This window comes from Puma concolor, chromosome D3, assembly GCF_028749965.1.
Source record: "Puma concolor isolate L17-30 chromosome D3, mPumCon1.1.hap2, whole genome shotgun sequence".
Lineage (NCBI taxonomy): Eukaryota > Metazoa > Chordata > Mammalia > Carnivora > Felidae > Puma > Puma concolor.
In genome coordinates this window covers 48,939,482-48,962,215 of record NC_141678.1, presented here as the reverse complement: position 1 = coordinate 48,962,215, position 22,734 = coordinate 48,939,482, and the positions used below count along the sequence as shown (strand labels likewise).

Genomic DNA, 22,734 nt, shown 5'->3' with positions numbered 1-22,734 from the left:
AAATGTAAAGCTACTAGGGAAAAATCTGCGAAGCTATTGGTACACAATTTTTTTTTTTAGGATATAGAAAGCAGTAAGTCTAAAAGAAAAATGATAAAAATGATAAATTACACTTTGTCAAAGTTAAGACCTTCTGTTCTTCCAAAAGACACCATCATGGAAATAAAAGTACAATGCTAAGGGAATGTGAAATGGCACAACCATTTAAAAAACTGTTTAGAGTTCCTTATAAAGTTAAACACACATTTATCTTATGATTCAACAGTTGCATTCCTAGTTAACTAAGAGAAATGAAAATTTTATGTCCACAAAATGACTTTTACAAGGATGTTCATAGCAGCTTTATTTGTACCTGCCAAAAATTAGAAAGAATGCAAGTGTTCAATGAATAAAGAAATTATGGAGCATTTATACAATGGAATACTACTCAGCACTAAAAAGGAATGTTACTACTAATATGTGCAATGTGAGTAAGTCTCAAAAACATAAATGTGGAATGAAAATTTAAAGACAAAAGAGTACATTTATGTATGATTTCCAATTACACAAAGTTCTAAAACAGGCAAGACTATGCTATGGTAACAGAAATTAGATCAGTAACTGAAAAGGAAAAGGCTGGAGGTGGTAATGACTGAATAGGCATGACAGAACTTTCTGTGGCCACAGAAATGTTTTCTATCTTAATTTGGGATGATGGTTATAATCAAAACCAGCATGTTTTATTGTAAATAAATTATATCTCGATCTTAAAACCAAGTGCAAAATTCATCTGAAGTTTTAAAAGTCATTCGTTCCTCAAAACTTCCCCCAAAGGCACATGGTTACTCTTCTCTACTATCTGGTGTGCTCTGGTATAAAAGTTTGACAGGCACTGTGATGTCAGAATTCCATATTCACAAATATTATGACAGGTAAAGAGAATGTAGACAAAGAAATGTTTATTCCAATATTATGTGGAAAGTTGTCTGTAAATAAAGTTACCTAGAAGATCTTTTAACACCCCAGAATACATTCAACTCAGAGATTATAAGTATTATTGAAGTGCTTGAAAATTTAAGTGTTAGCATTTCTCTATGAGGGTGTTATTACAATACTGAGTAAGCTTGACTGGGTGGATGTGTCTTTCATATTACATAATATTTAGTAACACTGGCTCCTTGTCACAATATGCTTGTAGCATAGTCCCAAATCTTGAGTCACTGTGTCAGAATAATACCCCACACATTTCCAATTACTTCATAGGAGTAGGTACTGCCCCACAGTTGAGAACTGCTTGTCTATAAGCTAATGAGCATATATAAGCAGCATGAAAAATTATCCCACTAATACATGTAATCTACCATCCCATTTTAATTCCAATGCTGATAATTTCACTAATGACTACCTTTACTTACTTAATCTTCAAAAGAAAACAAAAGTGCATAGTTTTATGTGCCCTACTGAAGACTGACTTGGGAGGATAAAGAACGACTGATTTTGTTGAAAACTCTAATTAGGGAAACCAAACACAACCACCGACAACACTATCAACAACACCAAACTACAAGACAATATATTACATACAATACATAGACAAACTACAAGAAATAACATTAGAAACCAAACTACTAACTGGAGTGATAAATCCAGAAGATGACTGATCATGGTCAGAACCCTCTAAGTCCATGAATGTGCAATGGTGGGCTTAGAAAAAAAAAAAAATCAGGATACTTCCAAGGTGTTCTTTGTGGCAGAAAATTAGCAAACATTCTAAGCTAAGTCAGGCAGACATTAACTAATTTGCTTTATGGTTTCAATATTCAAACGTGCCTTTCATGTATCAATCAAAACACAACATAATCATTTAATGGCAAGAAAGGCTTGTTAGGCTACTAGCATTTTATTGATATATGCAAATTTAAGAATGGACACTGAGAACAAGACTAAAGAATGGAAAAGGACATAAGGCCACCTACATGCCTGTTACTAAGAAGAGAAAGATAAATTAATTGGCACATGGTCCTATAATAAGAGACTGAATTAGTAATTAAAAAACTTCTTCTACAGAAAAGCCCAGAACTAGATGGCTTCACTAGTAAAGTCTACCAAACATTTAAAGAAGAATTAACATGAATATTTGATAAATTCTTCCAAAAAACAAAAAAGGAGGGAACACTTCCTAATCCATTTTATAAGACCAGTATTATTACCCTGCTACAGAAACCAGACAAAGACATCACAAGAGCACAAGAGAACAATTTCTGAATACAGAGGCAGAAATCCTCAACAAAATACTAGTAAAGAAAATCTAGCAGCATGTAAAAAGAATTTATACACTGATGACCAAGTGGGATATATACCCTAGGAATGCACAGTTGGCTCAACATGTGAAAATCAATGTAGTACATGTTATTACTAAAAGGAAAAAAAGATAATGTCAACAGAGGCAGAAAAGGCTTCAGACAAAATCGAACACCTTTTCATCGTTAAAAAAAAAAAAAAACGACAAACACAAAACAGGCTAGAAACAAAACAGAATTTCTTCAACTTTAAGAGCATCAATGAAAAACCCATAGCTAACATCATACTTAATGGCAAAAAAAAGAAAAAGAAAAAAGAAACCTTTCCACCTAAAATTAAGAGCAAAAAAAGGTGTCTACTTTTACTGCTTGTATTCTTCTTGTACTGAAGGTTCTAGCCAGGGCAATTAGGCAAAAACATGAAAGAACAAGGCATCCAGAAATGAAAGGAAAAAGTAAAACTACCACTATCTGCCAATATATATCTTGTATATATAGAAAATCTTAAAGAATTCACAAAAACTATTAGAGCTAATAAATGAGTTCAGAAAGGTTGCTGGATACAACATCAATATACAAAAAAATCAGTTCTATTTCTATATGCGAGCAATAAGCAATCGAAAAATGAAATTAAGAAATCAATGACATTTGTGACAGCATCAAAGAGAATAAAAATACTTAGGAATAAGCTTAACAAAAGGAAGTGCAAAATTTGTACACTGAAAACTACAAAACATTGTTGAAAGAAATTTCAAAAGACTGATAGGTATCAAATGTTCATGGACTGGAATACTTAATATTGTTGGGATGGAAGTACTATTCAAACTATCTATATATTCAATGTAATCTGTATCAAACTCCCAACTATCTTTTTTTGCAGACATTGACAAAATGATTCCAAAATATATATGTAAATGTAAGGGACACAGAATAGCCAAAACATCTTGAAAGCAAAGAGTCCAGTCTAGAAAAATCACTTTCTGATTGGAAAATTTACTGCAAAGCTATAGTAATCAAGACATTGTGGTACTTGCAGATAGACACATAGATTGGCAGAATAGAACTGAGAGCCCAGAAATAGACCCATACATCTATGATTAATTTATTTTCTTTTTTTCTTTAAAAAAAAAAATTTTTTTTTAACGTTCATTCATTTTTGAGACAGAGAGAGACAGAGCATGAATGGGGGAAGGTCAGAGAGAGAGGGAGACACAGAATCCGAAACAGGCTCCAGGCTCCGAGCTGTCAGCACAGAGCCCGACGCAGGGCTCGAACTCACGGACCGCGAGATCATGACCTGAGCCGAAGTCGGACGCCCAACCGACTGAGCCACCCAGGCGCCCCGTGATTAATTTATTTTCAACTAGGGTGTTAAGACTGTTCAATGGGAAAGAACGGTCTTTTCAAAAAATTGTGCCGGGACAACTGGATATCTACATGCAAAAGAATGAATTTGGACCCATCTTATACCATATACAAAAAAATGAACTCAAAAAGGATCAAAGATGTAAATGTAAAAGCTAAAAGTGTAGTACTCTTAGATATAAATCCTATGACACTGGGTTACAAGCAAGCAAAGAAAAAGACTGATTGGACTTCATTTCTACAAAGTAAATACACAAATGACCAAAAGGGACATGAAAAGTTGTCCAATGTTAGTAGTCACTAGAGAAATGCAAAACAAAAGCCACAATGAGATACCCCTTTATGCCCACTGGAATGGTTATTAAAACAAAAACAAAAACAGACAACAACAACTAACGACCATCATGTGGAGAAATTGGAACTCTCATGCATTATGGGTAGGAATGTAAAATGGTGAAGCTGCTATGGAAAAGAGTTTGGCATTCCTCAAAAAGTCAATCACTGAGTTATTATTATATGACCCAGTAATTCCACTCCTAGGAATATACCCAAAAGAAATTAAGTATTCAGCCATAATTAGGAATGAAGTACTGATAAATGCTACAATATGGATGGCCCTTGAAAACATTATGTGAAGTCAAAGAAGTTAGATACAAAAGATCACATATTATATAATTCCATTTATATGAATGCTCAGCATAGCAAATCCATAAAGACAGAAAGCAGATTAGTGGTTGCAAGGTGCTCAGAGGGAACAGTTAATGGCTATGGAATTTCTTTTTTGGAGTGATGAAAATGTTCTGTGATTAAATAATGGTGATAGTTGCACAGCCATATGAATACACTAAAAACTACTCAACTGTACACTCTAAAGTGGTGAATTTTATAGTATATGAATTTTATCTGAACAAAAAATCCCACAAAAGATCGGCACAATCTGGTAAGTCAAACAAATTGGAATAAACATTTCAAAAGCAACTTGTAGTTACTGTTTTCAATACTTTATGGAATTCTTGGGGAAAATGCATAAATAGAAATTCAACAATATACTCTAAATGTTATTAGAAAGTAAAGTACTATTGCAATATCTAAGACAGATATATTGCTTTCCAAGTAAACTTGGGTTTTCACTGGTAACATTAATTGACAATCTGAACATCTAATTTGGGAAAATCTCACAGAGAAACTAAGTGTCATTTAAACTATGGAAAGATACGCTTAGCAAAGGAGTTACCAACCACTTTTCCCATAAACATTAGTTTGTTGTTAATTAACACTCATCTATCATCACGTTGGAAAACCCTCTAAGGCCTGGTATTTATCAAAAGCAGTCCTACATAACACAGGCAATTCGTGCTTTTCACAGACACTGAAGTTGGAACCAAATAGCTCCATACAAGGCTGAGACAAACAGCTACTAGTACATTAGGGAATAAGCATAACAGTATAACTGGTCATGTGAGAACAGTACAATTTAAGAAATCTAAAGACAGTCATACTAGTCTAAATTACAGAAGCAGTATGCTTATAGACACACTTTCAAAAACTGCTTCTTGGGAGCCTGACAACTTATAGGAATCATCTTAAAGCCTGACAAGTTAAAAAAATAATCTCTCTCAGCATAAGCCCATTATTATGCTAACTATAATTAAAGTGCTTTGAAGAAAAAAAAATTTTATAAAGCCTCAAATATTCCATATAAAACTGCATTAAAACACTATTTGCCCTGGGAGGAATGGTGACCAAAATACTTAATGGAGCAGAGGAATGTAACAATAAAAATACTTGAAAAGACATGGAAATCTTAAAGGTTCACAGACAGCTGTTCACAGATAACTTGTATTTTATATACATTATACTAATTTCCAGTTTAACCACAGATATCCATGGCCAACTGCTAAAAAGACCACCATGCTAAGGTTCATTAATGGTGTCCTGTATCACAAGCTCCAAGTACTTCCCTAATCATGCTCAGTTACAAGGCAGAATAGGCCAGACCAGCTGCCATAAAGAAAACTAACTTTTTAGACCATAAATTCCAAGCAAGCTGAGGCCTAGTTCTATTCTTCTCACCACTGTACCTAGCACAGTGGGACGACTGAATGAATAAGTGAATATAAATGCCATCTCTCCTGAATAGAGAACAGAAAGGAGATTAACCAAATAACTAAGAGATAACAAATGGCATCAGGCTTTTAGAATAACAATATCCAGTACTGAGATACTAATAAACACACACTTTCATATACTGCTGGTAGAACTACAAAGTAGTTAAACATATGTCTTGATGAAAATAAAAATTTTAATATAAAATTTCACTTTAAAGAGGCTGGGCAAGAATGCTGTTTAAAGAAATCACCAAGGGTTTCTGGGTGGCTGAGTCGGTTAAGTATCCGAACCTTGATTTTGGCTCAGGTCATGATCTCATGGTTAGTGGGTTCAAGCCCTGCATCCGGTTCTGTGTCTCCCTCCCTCTGCCCCTCCCCCGTTTGTGCTCTGTCTCTGCCTCCCAAAAATAAACATTAAAAAAAAAAAAAAAATTAAAGAAATCACCAATCTGAGGAATCGAAAGGTATAAGTGACAGGGACAAGAAAGGACTTATGAAGAGTTGACAGAGAGGGACCCACTGGAAATAAAATAGAGAAAGTAAACAGAATAGATTTCCAGACAGTAAGTGAAAGAGGTAGGCTTTGGAGCTCCTGGTCAGGTCAACAGAGCAGAGCAAGATTTCTGGAAAGGGGGATAGTCCCCATTTCAGGTCAAATGAGGTACATGTTGCCTCTAAAATCCAAATATGCTGCTTTGTGATGGGAAAAATCAGCTAGGTATAGCAGGTATGTATGTATGTATGTATGTATGTATGTATGTATGTATGTATGTATGTATTTATTTATTTACTTATTACCTTAGAAAAGGTATCTCAACATAATCCAAACCACTGGACTCCTAGAAAGTTCATCAAGGCAACAGGCACCTGAATTTTTGTGAGAATTATCCTCTCTCTGGCATGCATGCACTTTACCAAAATGTCTATAGGAGTTGTTACATCCAACTCAGCAGATCAAATCATCATGGTACCAATATAATGGATCAGCATATGTCCTATGGAAGGGAGAGGCTATCCAAGTCCTTGCAGGCTAGCTTATGACATAAAGTTTGATATAGCCCTGAGATAAGTTAGTGGAGGTATACTGCTTGACACCACCAGTTGAAAGCAAATTAATTCTGATGGTTTTGCCTAATAAGTATATAGGGAAAAAAAGCATATATCAGATCAATATTTCCATACCGAATGCCAGGGGTTGCATTGATGTTCCAGCAACAAAACCTCACTTGGAACAACTTTAACTGAAGCCACCATTTGATTAAGCTTATGATAACCCACTATCGTTCTCTAAGATCCATCTGTCCTCTTCAATGCCAAACAGTTAAGTTGAATAGGGATGTGATAGGAATCACCACTTCTGCATCTTTCAAATTCTTAATGGTAGCTCTGCAATCCCTCCATGTAATAATTTATCTTGGTAAGTAGATAACATTCTAGTGGCTTCCACAGGTCAGTTAACCAATGTGGGATCTCTGTTAGCTGTTCAATATGTCTACTCCAATTATGCATTCCAGGAAAATGGAAATAACCAACCACATTGGGCCCACTGTTAGATGGGCCTAAGCCAAAACTCCATTGACTGATAGAAAACAGTGGTGTTTGGAATGTTCTAGAATTCATTACACTCAGAGTCAATATTCAGCAATCCCTAGAGTCTATTTCTCATTCCCCAATGTCCATTATTCTAGTAAATGGCTGCAGGTCTTTGGGGGAAGCCTAGAAGCAGATCAACAGTATAAATTTTTGGCTATATGGCAGGACCCAGCTTTCCCTTCATTGAAAGGTTCTTGGGCCTGGCTTACATCTGGGGACAGATTGAGGGGTTATAAACTCTGTTGAGGTCATTCAAGTCACACTTCTGTTCCCCAGGTCTAGAGCTCTTCTGTATATAAAAATCAATGAATAATTCATAACATTTCCCATCTATCTCAGCTGTACAGATACTATAACCAAATTCACCCATGAAAAAGATCTCCGCCAACTCAGAATTCTCTGATTACCGCTTTGGCTTTCCTTACCATTACAGTAACCACACCCTCACCCTTTGTCTTTTGCAATTAAGTGCCAGTATTTGTTGCTGTCACCTGGGATTCCATTACTCCTGAATAATTCAAGGATCCTAATTTGATGGCAACAGTTATCCTGTCATTCTTTTAAAAAACAGCCAATAGAGCTCTTCAAGGATGTTGGGGCTCTCCTCCTGAGTGGATTTCTCAGAGCTCTGAGTAAAGGAGTGGTCTCTAGACTCACCTGGGGAACACGTGTGGTCAAGTTTTTTGTTTTTGTTTTTTTAATGAAAAACCCACTCTAGCATTCTAATCTCCTTAAACCTTTGGATAACTTCCTCTATATAAATAAAATTCTAGCATCTATCTCAACTTTACTTAGTTTAGGCCACCTTTTAGTGTAGTTTTTAGTTAACTAACCAAGCAAACTGTTAGAACCACTCATAGCCCTCTGACCTAATACCTTCAATCTGTAATCTCTGCTTAGTGAGCCTTTATCAATAAATTCAGCCTGATTCAATTTTATATACCTTCTGCTCTATTCCATTCCTACACCATCCCCCAGGTAATTGCAGATAAATCATTTATTTCTTTCAGTGTGTATCACACTTCCTCATGGGTAACGCTTAGTAGGGAAGTACCTCATGCCCTGGGGGCTGTTGCAAGAGGGTTACAGAGGTATAAAAACAATGAGAGGTGGTGAGAGAAGATGCAGTCTCTTAAAAAGCAACTTAACTACCTTAAGGCAAGCCATTATAGATTCCTCAGGAGACTAACTTTCCTCAGACAGAGGTAGGATGGTAAAGTAAAGGTGGCTAGAAAGAATTAAGGAGTCCAAGGTACCTAGCTTCACTGGAATCTGTCCATATTCCCCACCCCAATTTTCAGTTTTCCATTCTTTCTCTACATAACCTTAACACAAGAGACTACAAAACTAGAAGTTCAATTTATATTGTAACTCAGCCACCTGCAGGATTAGATTTTGGATTTGGTTTTCAGAAATCTCTGCCTTTGGCTACAAGAGATAGGGGTTTCTTTTACAGCAATCATAGAGGACTTCACTTCTTTATGTGGATTCTGAATTCAGAAGCTAAAGCCATTTCCTTTCCTAAGTTCCCCAATATAGTTTGAAGGGATCAACCTATCCCATTATTATTATTTTCATGTTAAAATGTTCTGTGGCAGTAAGGGGGCGCCTGGGTGGCGCAGTTGGTTAAGCGTCCGACTTCAGCCAGGTCACGATCTCGCGGTCCGTGAGTTCGAGCCCCGCGTCAGGCTCTGGGCTGATGGCTCGGAGCCTGGAGCCTGTTTCAGATTCTGTGTCTCCCTCTCTCTCTGCCCCTCCCCTGTTCATGCTCTGTCTCTCTCTGTCCCAAAAATAAATAAAATGTTCTGTGGCAGTAAATACTTGGTCTCCCATAGTCTTACCTTTTATGGGCACTTGATTACTAGTGTCTAAAGCTGATAAACTAACTGCTTTGCTACAGCATGCCATGGATCACCAGTGTCCCCTCTGCCACTTGAAACAGGGCCGTTAATGCTTTTAAATGTAATTAGACCTGAGAACCAATTCTGGAAAACCTAGAACTAATTTAGGAGCCCATCATTACTACGTTACTGTTCTTCTACAACTAATTATGATACAGGTGTCTTTATCAGTCAGCATTTGAACAGAGAACACTAGGAATGATAGAGAATATGGCATTTTTAATGGAGATTTGGCCTTAAGTAATGGTGAACCTGGTCAGTTTATGTTCAGCTGTTGATTCTGTCTGGGGCTGGGCCTGGCCCAGTGTTTGGAGAAGCCGACAGAGAGGAAATGGGGGAAGCTGAGGAGCCCTGTGGCTCTCCCATACCAAGAATGTTTGTGAGCTGCAGTAGCTCCCAGGGTGCCCATGCTTATCTTCTGAGAGTAAGAATATGGATGCAGTCTCACTTCCACCTTGCAAAATCAAAACACCTCATTGTCCACAGTAACCAGGAACTATGCAAGAAAAGGTATTCTGGGAAATGCAGCTCTACCTTACCAAATTTGACATAATACAAATACACCATACCATCTTTGTCTTTAAAAAAAAAAAAAATACTTGTTTGGATTTGACCTAAGTTTTAACTTTTGAAAAAAAAATTTTTTTAATGTTTATTTCTTTTCGAGAGAGAGAAAGAGCATGAGTGGGGGGAGAGGCATAGAGGGAGGGAGACAGAATCCGAAGCAAGCTCCAGGCTCTGAGCTGTCAGCTGAGCCGGATGCAGGACTCAAACTCACGAACCGCAAGATCATGACCCAAGCTAAAGTCGGTCGCTTAACCGACTGAGCCACCCAGGCACCCCCCTATGTTTTAACTTCTAACCCTTTCTATTATTGCTTATTTCTGCTCTCACACTTTCAGTTCCCAAGGGTCTTCCATTTTCTCTAGTCATTGTTAAAAACAGCTTTTATTCTTGTTTCATGTTTGTGACACATTCTGCTTTTTACATTTTTTTTCTAGTTTCCTACTGCTTCATACCTTTTCTTCCACATTCTCCTTTTAACTTTTCATGTAAGAGGTTTCCCTTACATACCTGCTTATCCTTGCCAACATGTTCATATTAATATTTAAGGCCTCTTCTCTTGGTTATTATTATTATTATTTTTTTAGAAACAATGCCTCCAGTCTCTAGTCAATTTGAACTCAAATACTACTAAATACTCTTATTGCTGTTTTCTCTTCTCTTCCTTATTCTTGTGTATTTATGTTTTCACTCCTTTACCAATATTTAAGGGAAATTTGGGAAGAAGGAAAGATAAATCCATAATGTGCACTTTAACATATTTCGCATGAAGTCCCTGAACATGGCTGACAGAGTCAACCTCTGTATCTCTGGAAAATTTAAAAGAGGCAGATCTGTTTATGGAAGTGTGAATTAAATAACATTTTAAAAATAAGGAGCTACTTCTTTATTTAAAGTAATAACATGCTCTAAATTCCAGCCAATCTATGTGATATTTATAGCCAGTGTTAGATGACAATAAGTATGTTTAAATATCCAAGTCAGCTATAATAGATAACAATGCACACTTCAGAAGTTATGGTTCCACTGTAGCCTAGCACAAAAGAATAGTGGTAAAAAATGGCACTACCTGTGCCCCTCAAGAACATAAAGATTAAAGCTGTGCCCTTTCATGTCAAAAAACCTATTTTTGATTTCAAACTTTTAATTTATTGCTAAGCAAAGTTTCGAAAAAGCCCTTTCTTCTCTTATCCCTCTTATTTTTTTTTTTTAAGTTTATTCATTCTGAAAGAGAATGCATGGGGGGTTGGGGAGGGCAGAGGGGCAGAGAGAGAGAGAGAGAGAGAGCGCATGTGAGAGAGAATCCCCAGCAGGCTCTGCACTGTCAGCGTGGGGCTTGATCCCAGGAACCTTGGGATCATGAGCTGAGCTGAAACCAAGAGTAGGAGGCTTAACTGACTGGGCTACGCAGGCACACACACCCCCTCCCCCACCGAAGAGTTAAAATCTTACAGGGTAGCATTCTAGCCTGCTTCAAGACAGAGCAAACATATACTATCCACTTGATAATTTCTTCATTCTGGTTAGCAAATGAACACTATTTTAAGCAACATATACTAGACACATCAATACTATAAGTACCATGTAGCTGATTTGGTACTGAAACCACTTAATTTTAAAAGAAATATCAGCAATTTTAAGCCAACTGAATAATTAAATGTTCTCAAGAGGCCTCATTTATTTATGTTTGTAAAAAAGCAATGAGAGTAAAACTGCATGTTGAAATTCCAAAATTTGTACTTTGATAGCTCCAAAATTGCTTTTATGTGTAATGATGGGATTTTTAAGATATGTTATAAAGTAAAAATAAAACCTATCTTTATATTCAACAAAAATGAAGAAATATCCTTATGAATGTTGGATCATTAATAAGCTATGTGAACTATTTGAAAGTACTGTTAATAAAGATCCTTTCTAATCCAAGGATCTAAAATTAATACAGGAAGTACAGTTATTAATGTCTTAACATTCCAAAGGACCCCACGCACATGATCTAAGCAATATACATAAGCAATACAAACATGCAAACACTCTAAACCTTAAAGTAGGTTCTAATTTACTGTTATAAGTACCTGTATAGCCTATATTAGTTTAAAAACTAATTTCATATTTATGTATATGTGTATATATAAATACATATTTATATAAAAATACACCCACACCCACACATAAAACTTCAAACCACAGCAGGAAATTAAGGACAAATTCAAGTATTACCAAGCAGTAAATTTTAACTATTTCCCTCCCTTAAAATTTTTTTTGGATGTTTATTTATTCTTAGAGAAAGAGAGAACACAAGCAGGGGAGGGGCAGAGAGAGAGAGAAGAATCTGAAGCAGGCTCCAGGCTCTGAGCTGTCAGCACAGAGCTGGACATGGGGCTTGAACTCACTAACCGCGAGATCATGACCTGAGCCAAAGTTGGATGCTTAACTAACTGAGCCACCCAGGCACCCCTATTTCTTCCCTTTGTAAAGCTGACAGGTTTATGGTATAAATAGTTGATTCAAAATGATAATTGGTACTTGCTGCTTTTTGCCAGGGTTAACACAAGGAAGACAGTAGCTGATGCTATTCAACTTTTTAAAAGACTTCTAGAAGAGGAAAAAAAAAAAAAAGAAAAAAAAGGACTTATAGAAGAGAATATCAAATGTAAATCTATAAGGGGCCAGTTTATTTTTTTATATTAAATATAATTTATTGTCAAATTGGCTTCCATACAACACCCAGTGCTCATCCCAGCAGGTGACCTCCTCAATGCCCATTACCCACTTTCCCCTCTTCCCCACCCCCATCAACCCTCAGTTTGTTCTCAGTATTTAAGAGTCTCTTATGGTTTGTATAAGGGGCCAGTCTAATATATGGGTTATACAAATCTTTTTAAGGATAAGAGATAATTTTGCTTTATTTTACATAACAGAAAAAAAAATGCTAAAGGACAAAAGTCCAAAACTAATTTCTCCAAATGTATTATTGTTGATTTATTATCAACAAAAATGATAATCTATGAATGTGAAAGGTACTAGTAAGCTTAATTTTCTGCATTTTTAGTAGACAAAAAAAAAAAAAAATGCATTTAAACTAAGGAGTTATTCTTCAAAGAACCAGACTCTACTTCACTCCCCTCTGGGATTATCTGCTTATCCTAACCAATTTAAATCAAACAGGTAAGATTTCAGGTTCCCATCTACAAAGAAGATAAAAAGTAAAGCCTCAGTTTCTGGTTTTATACATAACTTCTGCATTCCTTGTGAGGGAATAAGACAAATGAATAAAGAGTTTTAAATAATTCCAGTTAGGGGCGCCTGGGTGACTCAGTAGGTTAAGCATCCAACCTAGGCTCAGCTCATGGTCTTGTGGTTCGTGAGTTCAAGCCCCATGCTGGGCTCAGTGATGATTGCTCAGATACTGGAGCCTGCTTCAGATTCTGTGTCTCCCTCCCTCTCTGCTCCTCCCCTACTCGTGCTCTGCCTCTCCCTCTCAAAAATAAACATTAAAAAAATGTTTTTAATAATTTGAATTAATGCAATTTAAGTTACTGGGAGGGCAAATAAATCAGCAATAAACCTAAAACATCATTTCTCCAGTTTCTCATTTTAAAAAGAAAACGGCCTTTAAAGTTAAAATATCATAAATAAAAATCAACAAATAAGAAAATAGTCTTCAAGCTAATTTCAAAATAAGGATTGTACTAAAATGTTACCAGCTCATTAAAGAAATGGTATTTTCAATTTAGGTTAGCATTACTTAAAAGTACTGTTATATAATATAGTAAAATCTGACAACTACCTAAGCTTAAAACCCAAGAAATACAGGGGAAAATGTACACGCCTAAATTCTCAAAACTAAAGAAGCACCAAGCAAACATACTCTTCAATACATTTAAACACAAGTTATGACACATCTGTTTTGAAATTTAAAAATTAATAATCTTGCATTTTAATGCCAATAGACAAATCATATAAGCTAGTTTTTTTTTTTTTTATCTCTGAACACCAAAAATACATTTCTCTCTGACCCCTAACCTATGACCTTTCTCAGATTTGAACATACAGTAAAAGAAAAAAACACTTAAAAATCTCTGATTATTGTACACCAGGGAATGTTTTGTTTTTTAAAATTTGTGACAAACTCAAATGAGATAGAGAAGCAAAGGTCTCAAGAGATTAATAGTTAACATTTCAAATTTACTATGGACCATGAAGACTACTTATAAAATATGATTAAAAGCTAAAATAATGGTACTATTACTATGATGACAATAATGATAATTTATTAAGTCCACTCGTGAGGCCAGAAACTAGCTAAACATTTTGCAGAATCCAATCTTTAAAACATTACAGGCAGGTATTATACCCTTTTTCCAAATTGGGAAAAACTGAGGTACTGTGTTTAAAGGAGGTGTCAAAAATTATAAAACTTAACAGAGTAAAGAACAAAACCCAGATTTGTCTGTGTTCAAAGCAAGTGTACTCACCCCATGTGCTATAATATAGGATTTATTGTATAATACTAATAGAAAGGAAGGATAGGAATTTAGATATCTCTATAGCTCTTTCTCAAAGGAGGTGTAAATAATAACTCTGTGGATGGGAAAAAAATTATAAATAACTATTCTTGCAACAAAGAAACAAGTATGCTAAGTCATATATATAGGAATATGCTTCATGATGAAATAGCATGCCCCAGTTTTAATAAAATATTTACACACATTCATATACAAAGAGACCAAAAATAAAGGGCAGTGGGTCATCCTGTGGTAGAGAAATAATAAAAACATAAAAACTCTCCACTGGACTAGTTTTACCATATTTTTATTTTTTAATTTTTTTAATGTTTGTTTATTTTTGAGAGAGAGAAGTGAGGGAGGAACAGAGAGAGAGAGACAGAGAGACAGAGAGACAGAGAGAGACAGAGAGAGACACAGAATCTGAAGCAGGGTCCAGACTCTGAGCTGTCAGCACAGACACTGATGTGGGGCTCAAACTCATAAACCATGAGATCATGACCTAAAGTTTGATGCTTAACCAACTGAGCCACCCAGGCATCCCTACCATATTTTTTCAATACATTAAGATGTGCAACCTTGAGGACATTATGCTAAGTGAAATAAACCAGTAACAAAAATACAAATACTATATGATCCCACTTACATGAGGTATTTAAGTAGTCAAGTTCACAGAATCAAAGTGGAATGGCAGTTATTAGGGGCTGTGGGGAAAATGGGGAGTTCTTAATGGGTATAGAGTTTCAGTTTTACAAAACGAAAGAGTTCTGTAGATGTGTTGCACAACAAATTGAATATACTTAACGCTATTGAACTGTGTAACTTTAAAATGGTTAGGATGGGGAAAAATAAAGGTTTTGTAGTAATACATAAATAGATACATATCAATAGAATTAAAAATTAAAATTTTATTTCCTCAATCAGTAGCCACAGTTCAATTGCTCAACAGCTGTATGTAGCCATTCAAGACAGCATGGATACAACATTTTCTCACAAAAATTTCTGTGGATCACAGTATGCATACTGAATCACAGTATGCAGAAACAGACCCAAATTCATATGGGAATTTGTATTCAATACTGAATCTGTGTGATAAAGGTAGCACTTCAAATCAGTGGGGAAAGAATTATTGAGTAAATAGTATTGGGACGATTTGTGAGCCTGGGGGAGAACAAAGAAGAAGGGAATAAAGATAAAGCCATATCTTAGCTCCTACTCAAAAGAAATTCTGGATGAATCAAAGATTTGTACTTAAAAAGTGAAATGATAAATGTATTAACACATAATTCTAATTAAGAAAGGCCTTCCCAAACAGAATGGAAAGCCAGAGCACAAACACTCAGAAGATCTTCTTTTTAGGAAAATAAAAAACTTTACAAGAAGAAAGCCTAGACAACTGGAAAGGGGGGTGGAGGGGTGTGGTGTGTTCCATTTTCTCAATCAATTGAAAAACGTAACTCAGTTGAAAAAAGTAAACTGAAAGTACCAATATACATAGGAAAAAACTGCTCAATTTTACTTGCAATTTAAATATTCTATTAAAAATTACATTTTCAACCATCTAAGGGCAAAGATAATCTGTGTTAATGTTAAATAGGAACTAATGGATTTAAAAACTGATACAACTTATTCAGAGGGTCATTTTTAAATATGTAACAAAAATCAAAAGCAACAAACAATATTTATGGATAAAATGATACTGAGTCTAGAACTGACTAAAATAACCTGAGGAAGGGGCACCTGGGTAGCTCCGTAGGTTAAATGTCTGACTCTTGATTTCAGTTCAAGTCATGATCTCATGGTTCATGAGTTTGAGCCCCATGTCAGGCTCTATGTTAACAGTGAGGAGCCTGCTTGGGATTCTCTCTCTCTCTCACTCTCGCTCTCTGCCCTTCCCTCCCATTCCCCACACATGCTCACTCTCTAAATAAATAAATAAACTTAAAAAAAAAAAATAACCTGAGGTATAAAAAACCAGAGAAAGTTGGTTCAGATTTAAATAAGACTGGGTATACATTGATAGTAGGTGTACCAGAGTGGTGAGTATATGGGGGGGATTCATTTATTTTTTGTGTGTTTGAATTTTTCCAAAAAGTTTTTCATGTTATGCATAGCCTTTAAACCAGGAATTCCATTGTTAGGAATTTAGCCTACAGTTACATTATACAATGTAAGTACAAGAATGTTCTGGAAGAAAACTAAATTTCCATTACAGAATGGGTTGAGTAAATTATGTTTATCTACACATAGTAATGTCCTATACCTTTAAAAAGTATGGAGGTCAATTATGTGACGGAGATTACAGAAAAGGGGAAAAAACATCAAGGGCAGAACAATAGGCATAGTCTGATCACAATTAAGTAAAAACAAAATCAAGCACGTGGATCTGTGAACACCCATAAGATACATGTGCATATTCATAATAAATTTTTAGAAGGCTATGTCAAAAATCTTAATAATGGTTTCGTCTGGTTGGGCAGGAGACGAGGAACTAGAAATCTGTGAGGAGGGACACTTATTTTTCAAACATTTTTTATACTGTGATTTTTTGGGGGACCTGTGAACATATTGCATTCATTACATTTATAATGAAAAACAACTAGATTTTTTAAATCCTTCCTCTACTGAGATGATTGTCATTTATTTAGGAACTGTCAATGTTCAGGGTATATGTTAGGGAGGAGCTGGTCTCAAAGCATATTTAAATTTTACAGAGCAAAACAGATGAGCCATAGCTCTCCTATTGCTGACCCTACCTCAGTGGTACCTGTATCTCACCCTGATGATTGATCCACAAATCTAACATTACATCAAATAATTGTTCTAGAGATGTAGGTCAGCTCCTTTCTTGGTGCTAATCAAACAATTAACAATTTTTATTGAGTATGTAAGTTCTGTGGAGGAATACAAATGAATAGGATTATATCTGCTCAAAAAGTTTAAAATCTTGCAAAGAAAAAATATCCATCATATAAAGAACAGAAAAGAATCTGCCATGCAAACATATTATGTACTGAGACAAGAAGTCAATGAAGGAATGCGTAGTTGGGGTTCATGGAAGAAAAAAGATGGCAGATTTGATCTTAAGATACGAACTGGGGGCATCTGGGTGGCTCAGTTGGTTGAACATCTGAGTTCGGGTCAGGTCATGATCTCATAGTTCATGAGTTGGAGCCCCACATCTGGATCTCTGCTGTCACTGCAGAGCCTGCTGCAGATCCTCTGTCTCCCTCTCTCTCTGCCCCTTCCCCACTCATGCGGGGTTGGTCTCTCTCTCTCTCAAAAATAAATAAATATTTTTTTTAAAAAACTTAAGAAAAAAAGATATGAACTCGATTTAGATATACAGTAGGAAGAGGATTATCTAAGACCAGTGGAAAGAATGCACAGAAATAAAAAACTGAGATAATGTGACTCATTATGAGTAGAGACGGGGGTGGGTGGAGGGAAAAGGAAGAAGTATAAAATAAGTAATCAAGAGGAGTAAAGTTCAAGGTGATATATATCCTAAAAAAACAGGCAAAGTTAATATTTTATAAAATAGGCAAAGGAGAGTTTTAACAAGCATTTGGCAGCACCGGCATGCAAGGTAGGATAAACTATGTACTTGTCTTTGCTTCCTTTTGGCTTGCTTTCTCGACATGAAAAATAAAATAACAAACATTACTTTAATACCTCACTTCCAGACCCAGATTCTAGTGGTCTCTTCTTTCTTGGTCCAATGGCTGCAAGAGCTGTGAGGTTAGCATCTCTATGCTGTATCTGCGCAAGCTCCAACTGTTGTAACTAGAAGATGGAACAACAACAACAACAAAAAAGTCAATGTTTTCAGAGTCATGCTCAGAAGGAGGAGGAAACTGATCATTAAGCCTATTTCTGTGTTCTTTACCAAATAAGTTACAGTATAAAATAGATGATAAATTCCCCTAACAGTCAAGAGCACATCATTTCCTAATGCCTTTACTCCAACAAACTCTTTAGTCCTGAATCTCTAAACAATAAGAGGCAGAATTTAGGTAAGGAAGAAGTATAGAATAGAAGAAAAGCCAGAAAAAAAAGGGCATCTAGTGCTTAATCTATCCTTAGTTTAATCACAGGTAAGAAATACCTGAAGAATAAATTGAACAGTAAATTGGAGAGAAACTGGCCACACTATAGTCAACTTTTTCAAAATAAAAGTTACTTGAAAATAAAGACAGTTTTTGTAAATTATAGGAAAGAGTTCTATGCTGTATGGTTTACAAACTACTTCCTTAAAAATTTACTCATTTAAGTCTTACAACCACATTAAAAAGTATAATAGGATATGAAAGTTATACATATATGTACCATGTACCATCTTTTTTTTTTTTTTACTAAGGAAGACATGCCCTAAGAGCTTAGAAAAACTTCATAAAGGTTACATAAATAAATAAATAAGTGGTAGAAACAGAACTCAGAGCCAAGTGTTCTTATTACAAGCCCTTTCTATAGATCACACTTTCACATGGATTTACTCTATATTTATCTTCATGCTAAAAACTGAAAGTACTATTTTGTTGTAGAGTTTTTATCATAATTAACCCAGAATATCCAAATCTACAAGATATAATTATTTACTATGTGGGTACTCATGAAAGGTGCTCATGAAAGATGCCCCATTAAAAGACAGATAAATAAGACATTAGAACTGTAAAATAAATACATGAAACCATAGTATCATTTCACAAGGGCAGGTGAGTGTCAAATGGTATTTCAGAAAGAAAAGAAAAGAAAAGAAAAGAAAAGAAAAGAAAAGAAAAGAAAAGAAAAGAAAAGAAAAGAAAAGAAAAAGAGAAAGGAAAGAGAAAAGAGAAGAGAAGAGAAGAGAAGAGAAGAGAAGAGAAGAGAAGAAAAGAAAAGAAAAGAAAAGAAAAGAAAAGAAAAGAAAAGAAAAGAAAAGAAAAGAAAAGAAAAGAAAACCAAGTCAAAATAAAACATCACTACGAGGTCCTTAAGCTTCTCCAGAAGAAGAAGAACGTTCAGTTACCATCAAAATCTTATTACTATGGAGAGAAATGAATAAAGAACCTGCCACTGGTTTCTAAACAAATATTCAAACAATATCAGGCTCTAAGATAGCCAATTGAAAGTAACCTGTTGAGGAACCCTATACACACACATTGAACATTCTTTAAAAAGAACATTGACCAGGGTACCTGGGTGGCTCAGTCGGTTAAGCTTTAGACTTCAGCTCATGATCTCACAGTTTGTGAGTTTGAGCTCAGCACTGGGCTCTGTGCTAACAGCTCAGAGCCTGGACCCTGCTTCAGATTCTGTTTCCTTCTCTCTCTGCCCTTTCCTGGCTTGTGCTCTGTCTCTCTCAAAAATAAACATCAAAAATAATTTTTTTTAAAAGAGAATTGACCAAATTTTGAACATATTAAAAAAAGAGCAGGATGAAAATAGTAAAGTTTGTGGTGAAATAGGCAGTCTCAAGGAGATACAAAGTAAAGACCACTTCAGGATATTTTATAGTATTAGAGGAAAGACCAAAAATAATCCCTAGGTAACTGAGTCTTTAGTAAAGCAGAAAACATAACTAAAAATAAAAAAAAAAAAAAATTAACTAAGAATCATTCTCCATTTGCTTTTCACAAATTACAGGGAAGAAAACCCTCTTTTAAACTGTAGTTTTACACACACACACACACACACACACACACACACACACACACACATTGCTAAAAAACTGTTTTCAGGGGTTGTAAACTGTCCTTTGTTGATGCTGGCCTTTTAAAAAGTATAGATAGTTTCAGAGTCTGATGCTGTCATAATCTGGAACTTCAGGTGACAAAATGCGATTTTAATTAATCTACCCTGCAGCACAAATCAAACAATCAGCTATATTTTTTAAGTCTTTCCCTGGAGAAAATTAGCATCTGCAAGATAGTCACAACAAATAAAAAGTTTTTAAATTGACCTCTGTCATCAAAATTCCCTACCTATGTAGTAAAACATTTTCTCCCACTCTACAAAGTATACTTTGGTTTTCTGAAATCTCACATGTCTTAAGACAGAACACCCAAAACAGGTCCTTTAAAAAAAAAAAAAAAAAGAACCTGACAAATTAGACTTCATACAAATTAGAAACATTCTTGCACTACAAAAGACATGGTTAAGAGAACAAAAAAACCACACTATTTATATTTAATTTCTCTATTTTTCTTTTTGTTGCCTTATTGTCTGGGCAATATAACACTGAGTAATAGTGATGAAAACAGACATCCTTGCCTTTTTCCTAATCTCTGGAAGAAAGCATTCAGTCATTTCATCATTAAGAATAATGTTAATAGTACGGTTTCAATAGTTGCACTTTATCAGGTTAAGGAAGTCCTCTTCATTCCTAGATTTTTGAGAGTTATTCTTATTAATACATATTGAAATCCATCTAATGTATTTCTGCATTAATTGATATGATCTTTCTTAGATTGTTAATATGGTAGATTACATTCACTGATTTTTTAATATTAACACAGCTTTGCATTCCTGGGGGGGTAAACTCCACTTGGTCATGATATATTATTTTTATACAATGCTATATTTGATTTGCTAATATTTTGTTGAAGATGTTTACTTCTATGTTCACAAAGGATACTGAAATGTTTTCCTATTTTGTAATGTTTTTCTGGTTAGTTATCAGGATAATACTGGTCTCATAAAATGAACTGGAAGAGTTCCTAACTCTTCTGTTTCCTGAAAGAAATTGTGGAGACACAGTATTAATTCTTCTATAAATTTTTGGGAGAATTTACTAATAAGTAAAATGATCTAAGCCTGGAGATTTCTTCATTGAAAGGTTTTAACTATAAATTAACTTTAATAATTACAAAACTACTGAGGTTAGCTACCTCACTTGGCTAAGTTTTGACAGATGGTGCTTTTGAAAAAACTGGTCATTTCATCTAAGTTGTTGAACTACTTGCATGGAGTTGTTCTTTTGTATTCCCTTACCCTGCAGGGTCTGTAGTGATTTCCACCTCTTTTTTCCTGATATTGGTGATTTACATCTTTTTTCTTTCTCAGTCTAATTAGAGATTTGTCAATTTTATCATAAAAGAACTAGCTTTTGGTTTTATTGTCTCTATTTTTTTCTTTTGTTCTCAAAGTCATTGATTTCTGCTTTTATCTTTATTATTTACCTTCTTCTGCTTGCTTTGGATGTATATTGCTCTCCTTTTACCAGTTTCTTAAGATAAAAGCTTAGATTATTAATTTGAGACCTTTCTTCTTCTCTAACATAAGCATTCTTTCTATCCTTTTACTTTTACCTACATCATTACATTTGAAATGAGTCTCTTTGTAAACATATAATTTAGTCATGGTTTTGAAATCCATTCTGACAATCTCTATATTTTAACTGGTATATTTAGACCATTTACACTTAATAGAACAACTTAGATGTTTTTGGATTTAGGTCTACCATTTTATTATTTCTTTTCTGTTTGTTCCTTCTGTTTTTCATTTCTGTTTCCCTTTTCCTACTTCTTTTGGGTTATCTGAACTTTAAATATTTCACTTTAATTTACCTATTGTTTTTTACTATATCCATAGATTTTTTTTTTAAGTGGCGGCTTTAGAAATTACAGTATACTTACTTAAAATTTCAGTCTACTTAGCGGAGCGCCTGGGTGGCTCAGTCAGTTAAGCGTCCAACTTTGGCTCAGGTCATGATCTCACGGCTCGTGAGTTCGAGCCCCGCGTCAGGCTCTGTGCTGACAGCTCAGAGCCTGGAGCCTGTTTCAGATTCTGTGTCTCCCTCTCTCTCTCTGACCCTCCCCCGTTCATGCTCTGTCTCTGTCTCAAAAGTAAATAAACGTTTAAAAAAAAAAATTAAAATTTCAGTCTACTTAGAATCCATAATTTACCAATTCAAGTGGAATACAGATACCTTATATCCTTTTACTCCCCACACTTTGTTATAATTTTCTTATATATTACATATGTATACACTGAAAATCCCTGACAATGTTAGAATTTTTATTTTTAATATTTTAAAAAGCTTAAAAGCAGACTATATACCATTTCTGTTGCTTTTTCTTAATTCCTAATGTTTAAAATTTTCCTTTGGTATCATTTTCACTTCATTCTGAAGAACTTCAATTTCCTTAAGCATTTTTTTTTTTTTTTTTTTTTTTAGAGTAGGTTTACTGGCAAAAGATTCTATTCTTGTTCCTGCACTGTCTTTATTTCACCTTTATTACTGCAGGGTATTTTCACAGCATATAGCATTCTGGGTTGGTTGACAGTTTTTTTCTTACAGCACTTTAAAAATATTTTGCTACTTTCTTTTGGTTTCCATGGTTTCTGATAAGAAATCTACAATCACTTAAATTGCTGTTCCTTATTAGACAAGTGTACACCTCTCTAGCTAGTTTCAAGAATTTTTTCTCTGTCTTTA

At 35.0% G+C, this 22,734-nt stretch overlaps 1 protein-coding gene across 2 annotated transcripts in view; it reads right to left on the bottom strand.

Moving 5' to 3' along the window:
* Nucleotides 1–22,734, bottom strand: part of TAF4B (TATA-box binding protein associated factor 4b) — a 125,296-nt gene that overhangs the window by 14,003 nt on the left and 88,559 nt on the right. For both annotated transcript variants that reach the window (XM_086682655.1, XM_086682656.1), the window contains one exon: nt 17,991–18,101. In XM_086682655.1, the coding sequence (XP_086538781.1) occupies nt 17,991–18,101 (111 nt within the window). The remainder of the gene's footprint in view (nt 1–17,990; nt 18,102–22,734) is intronic.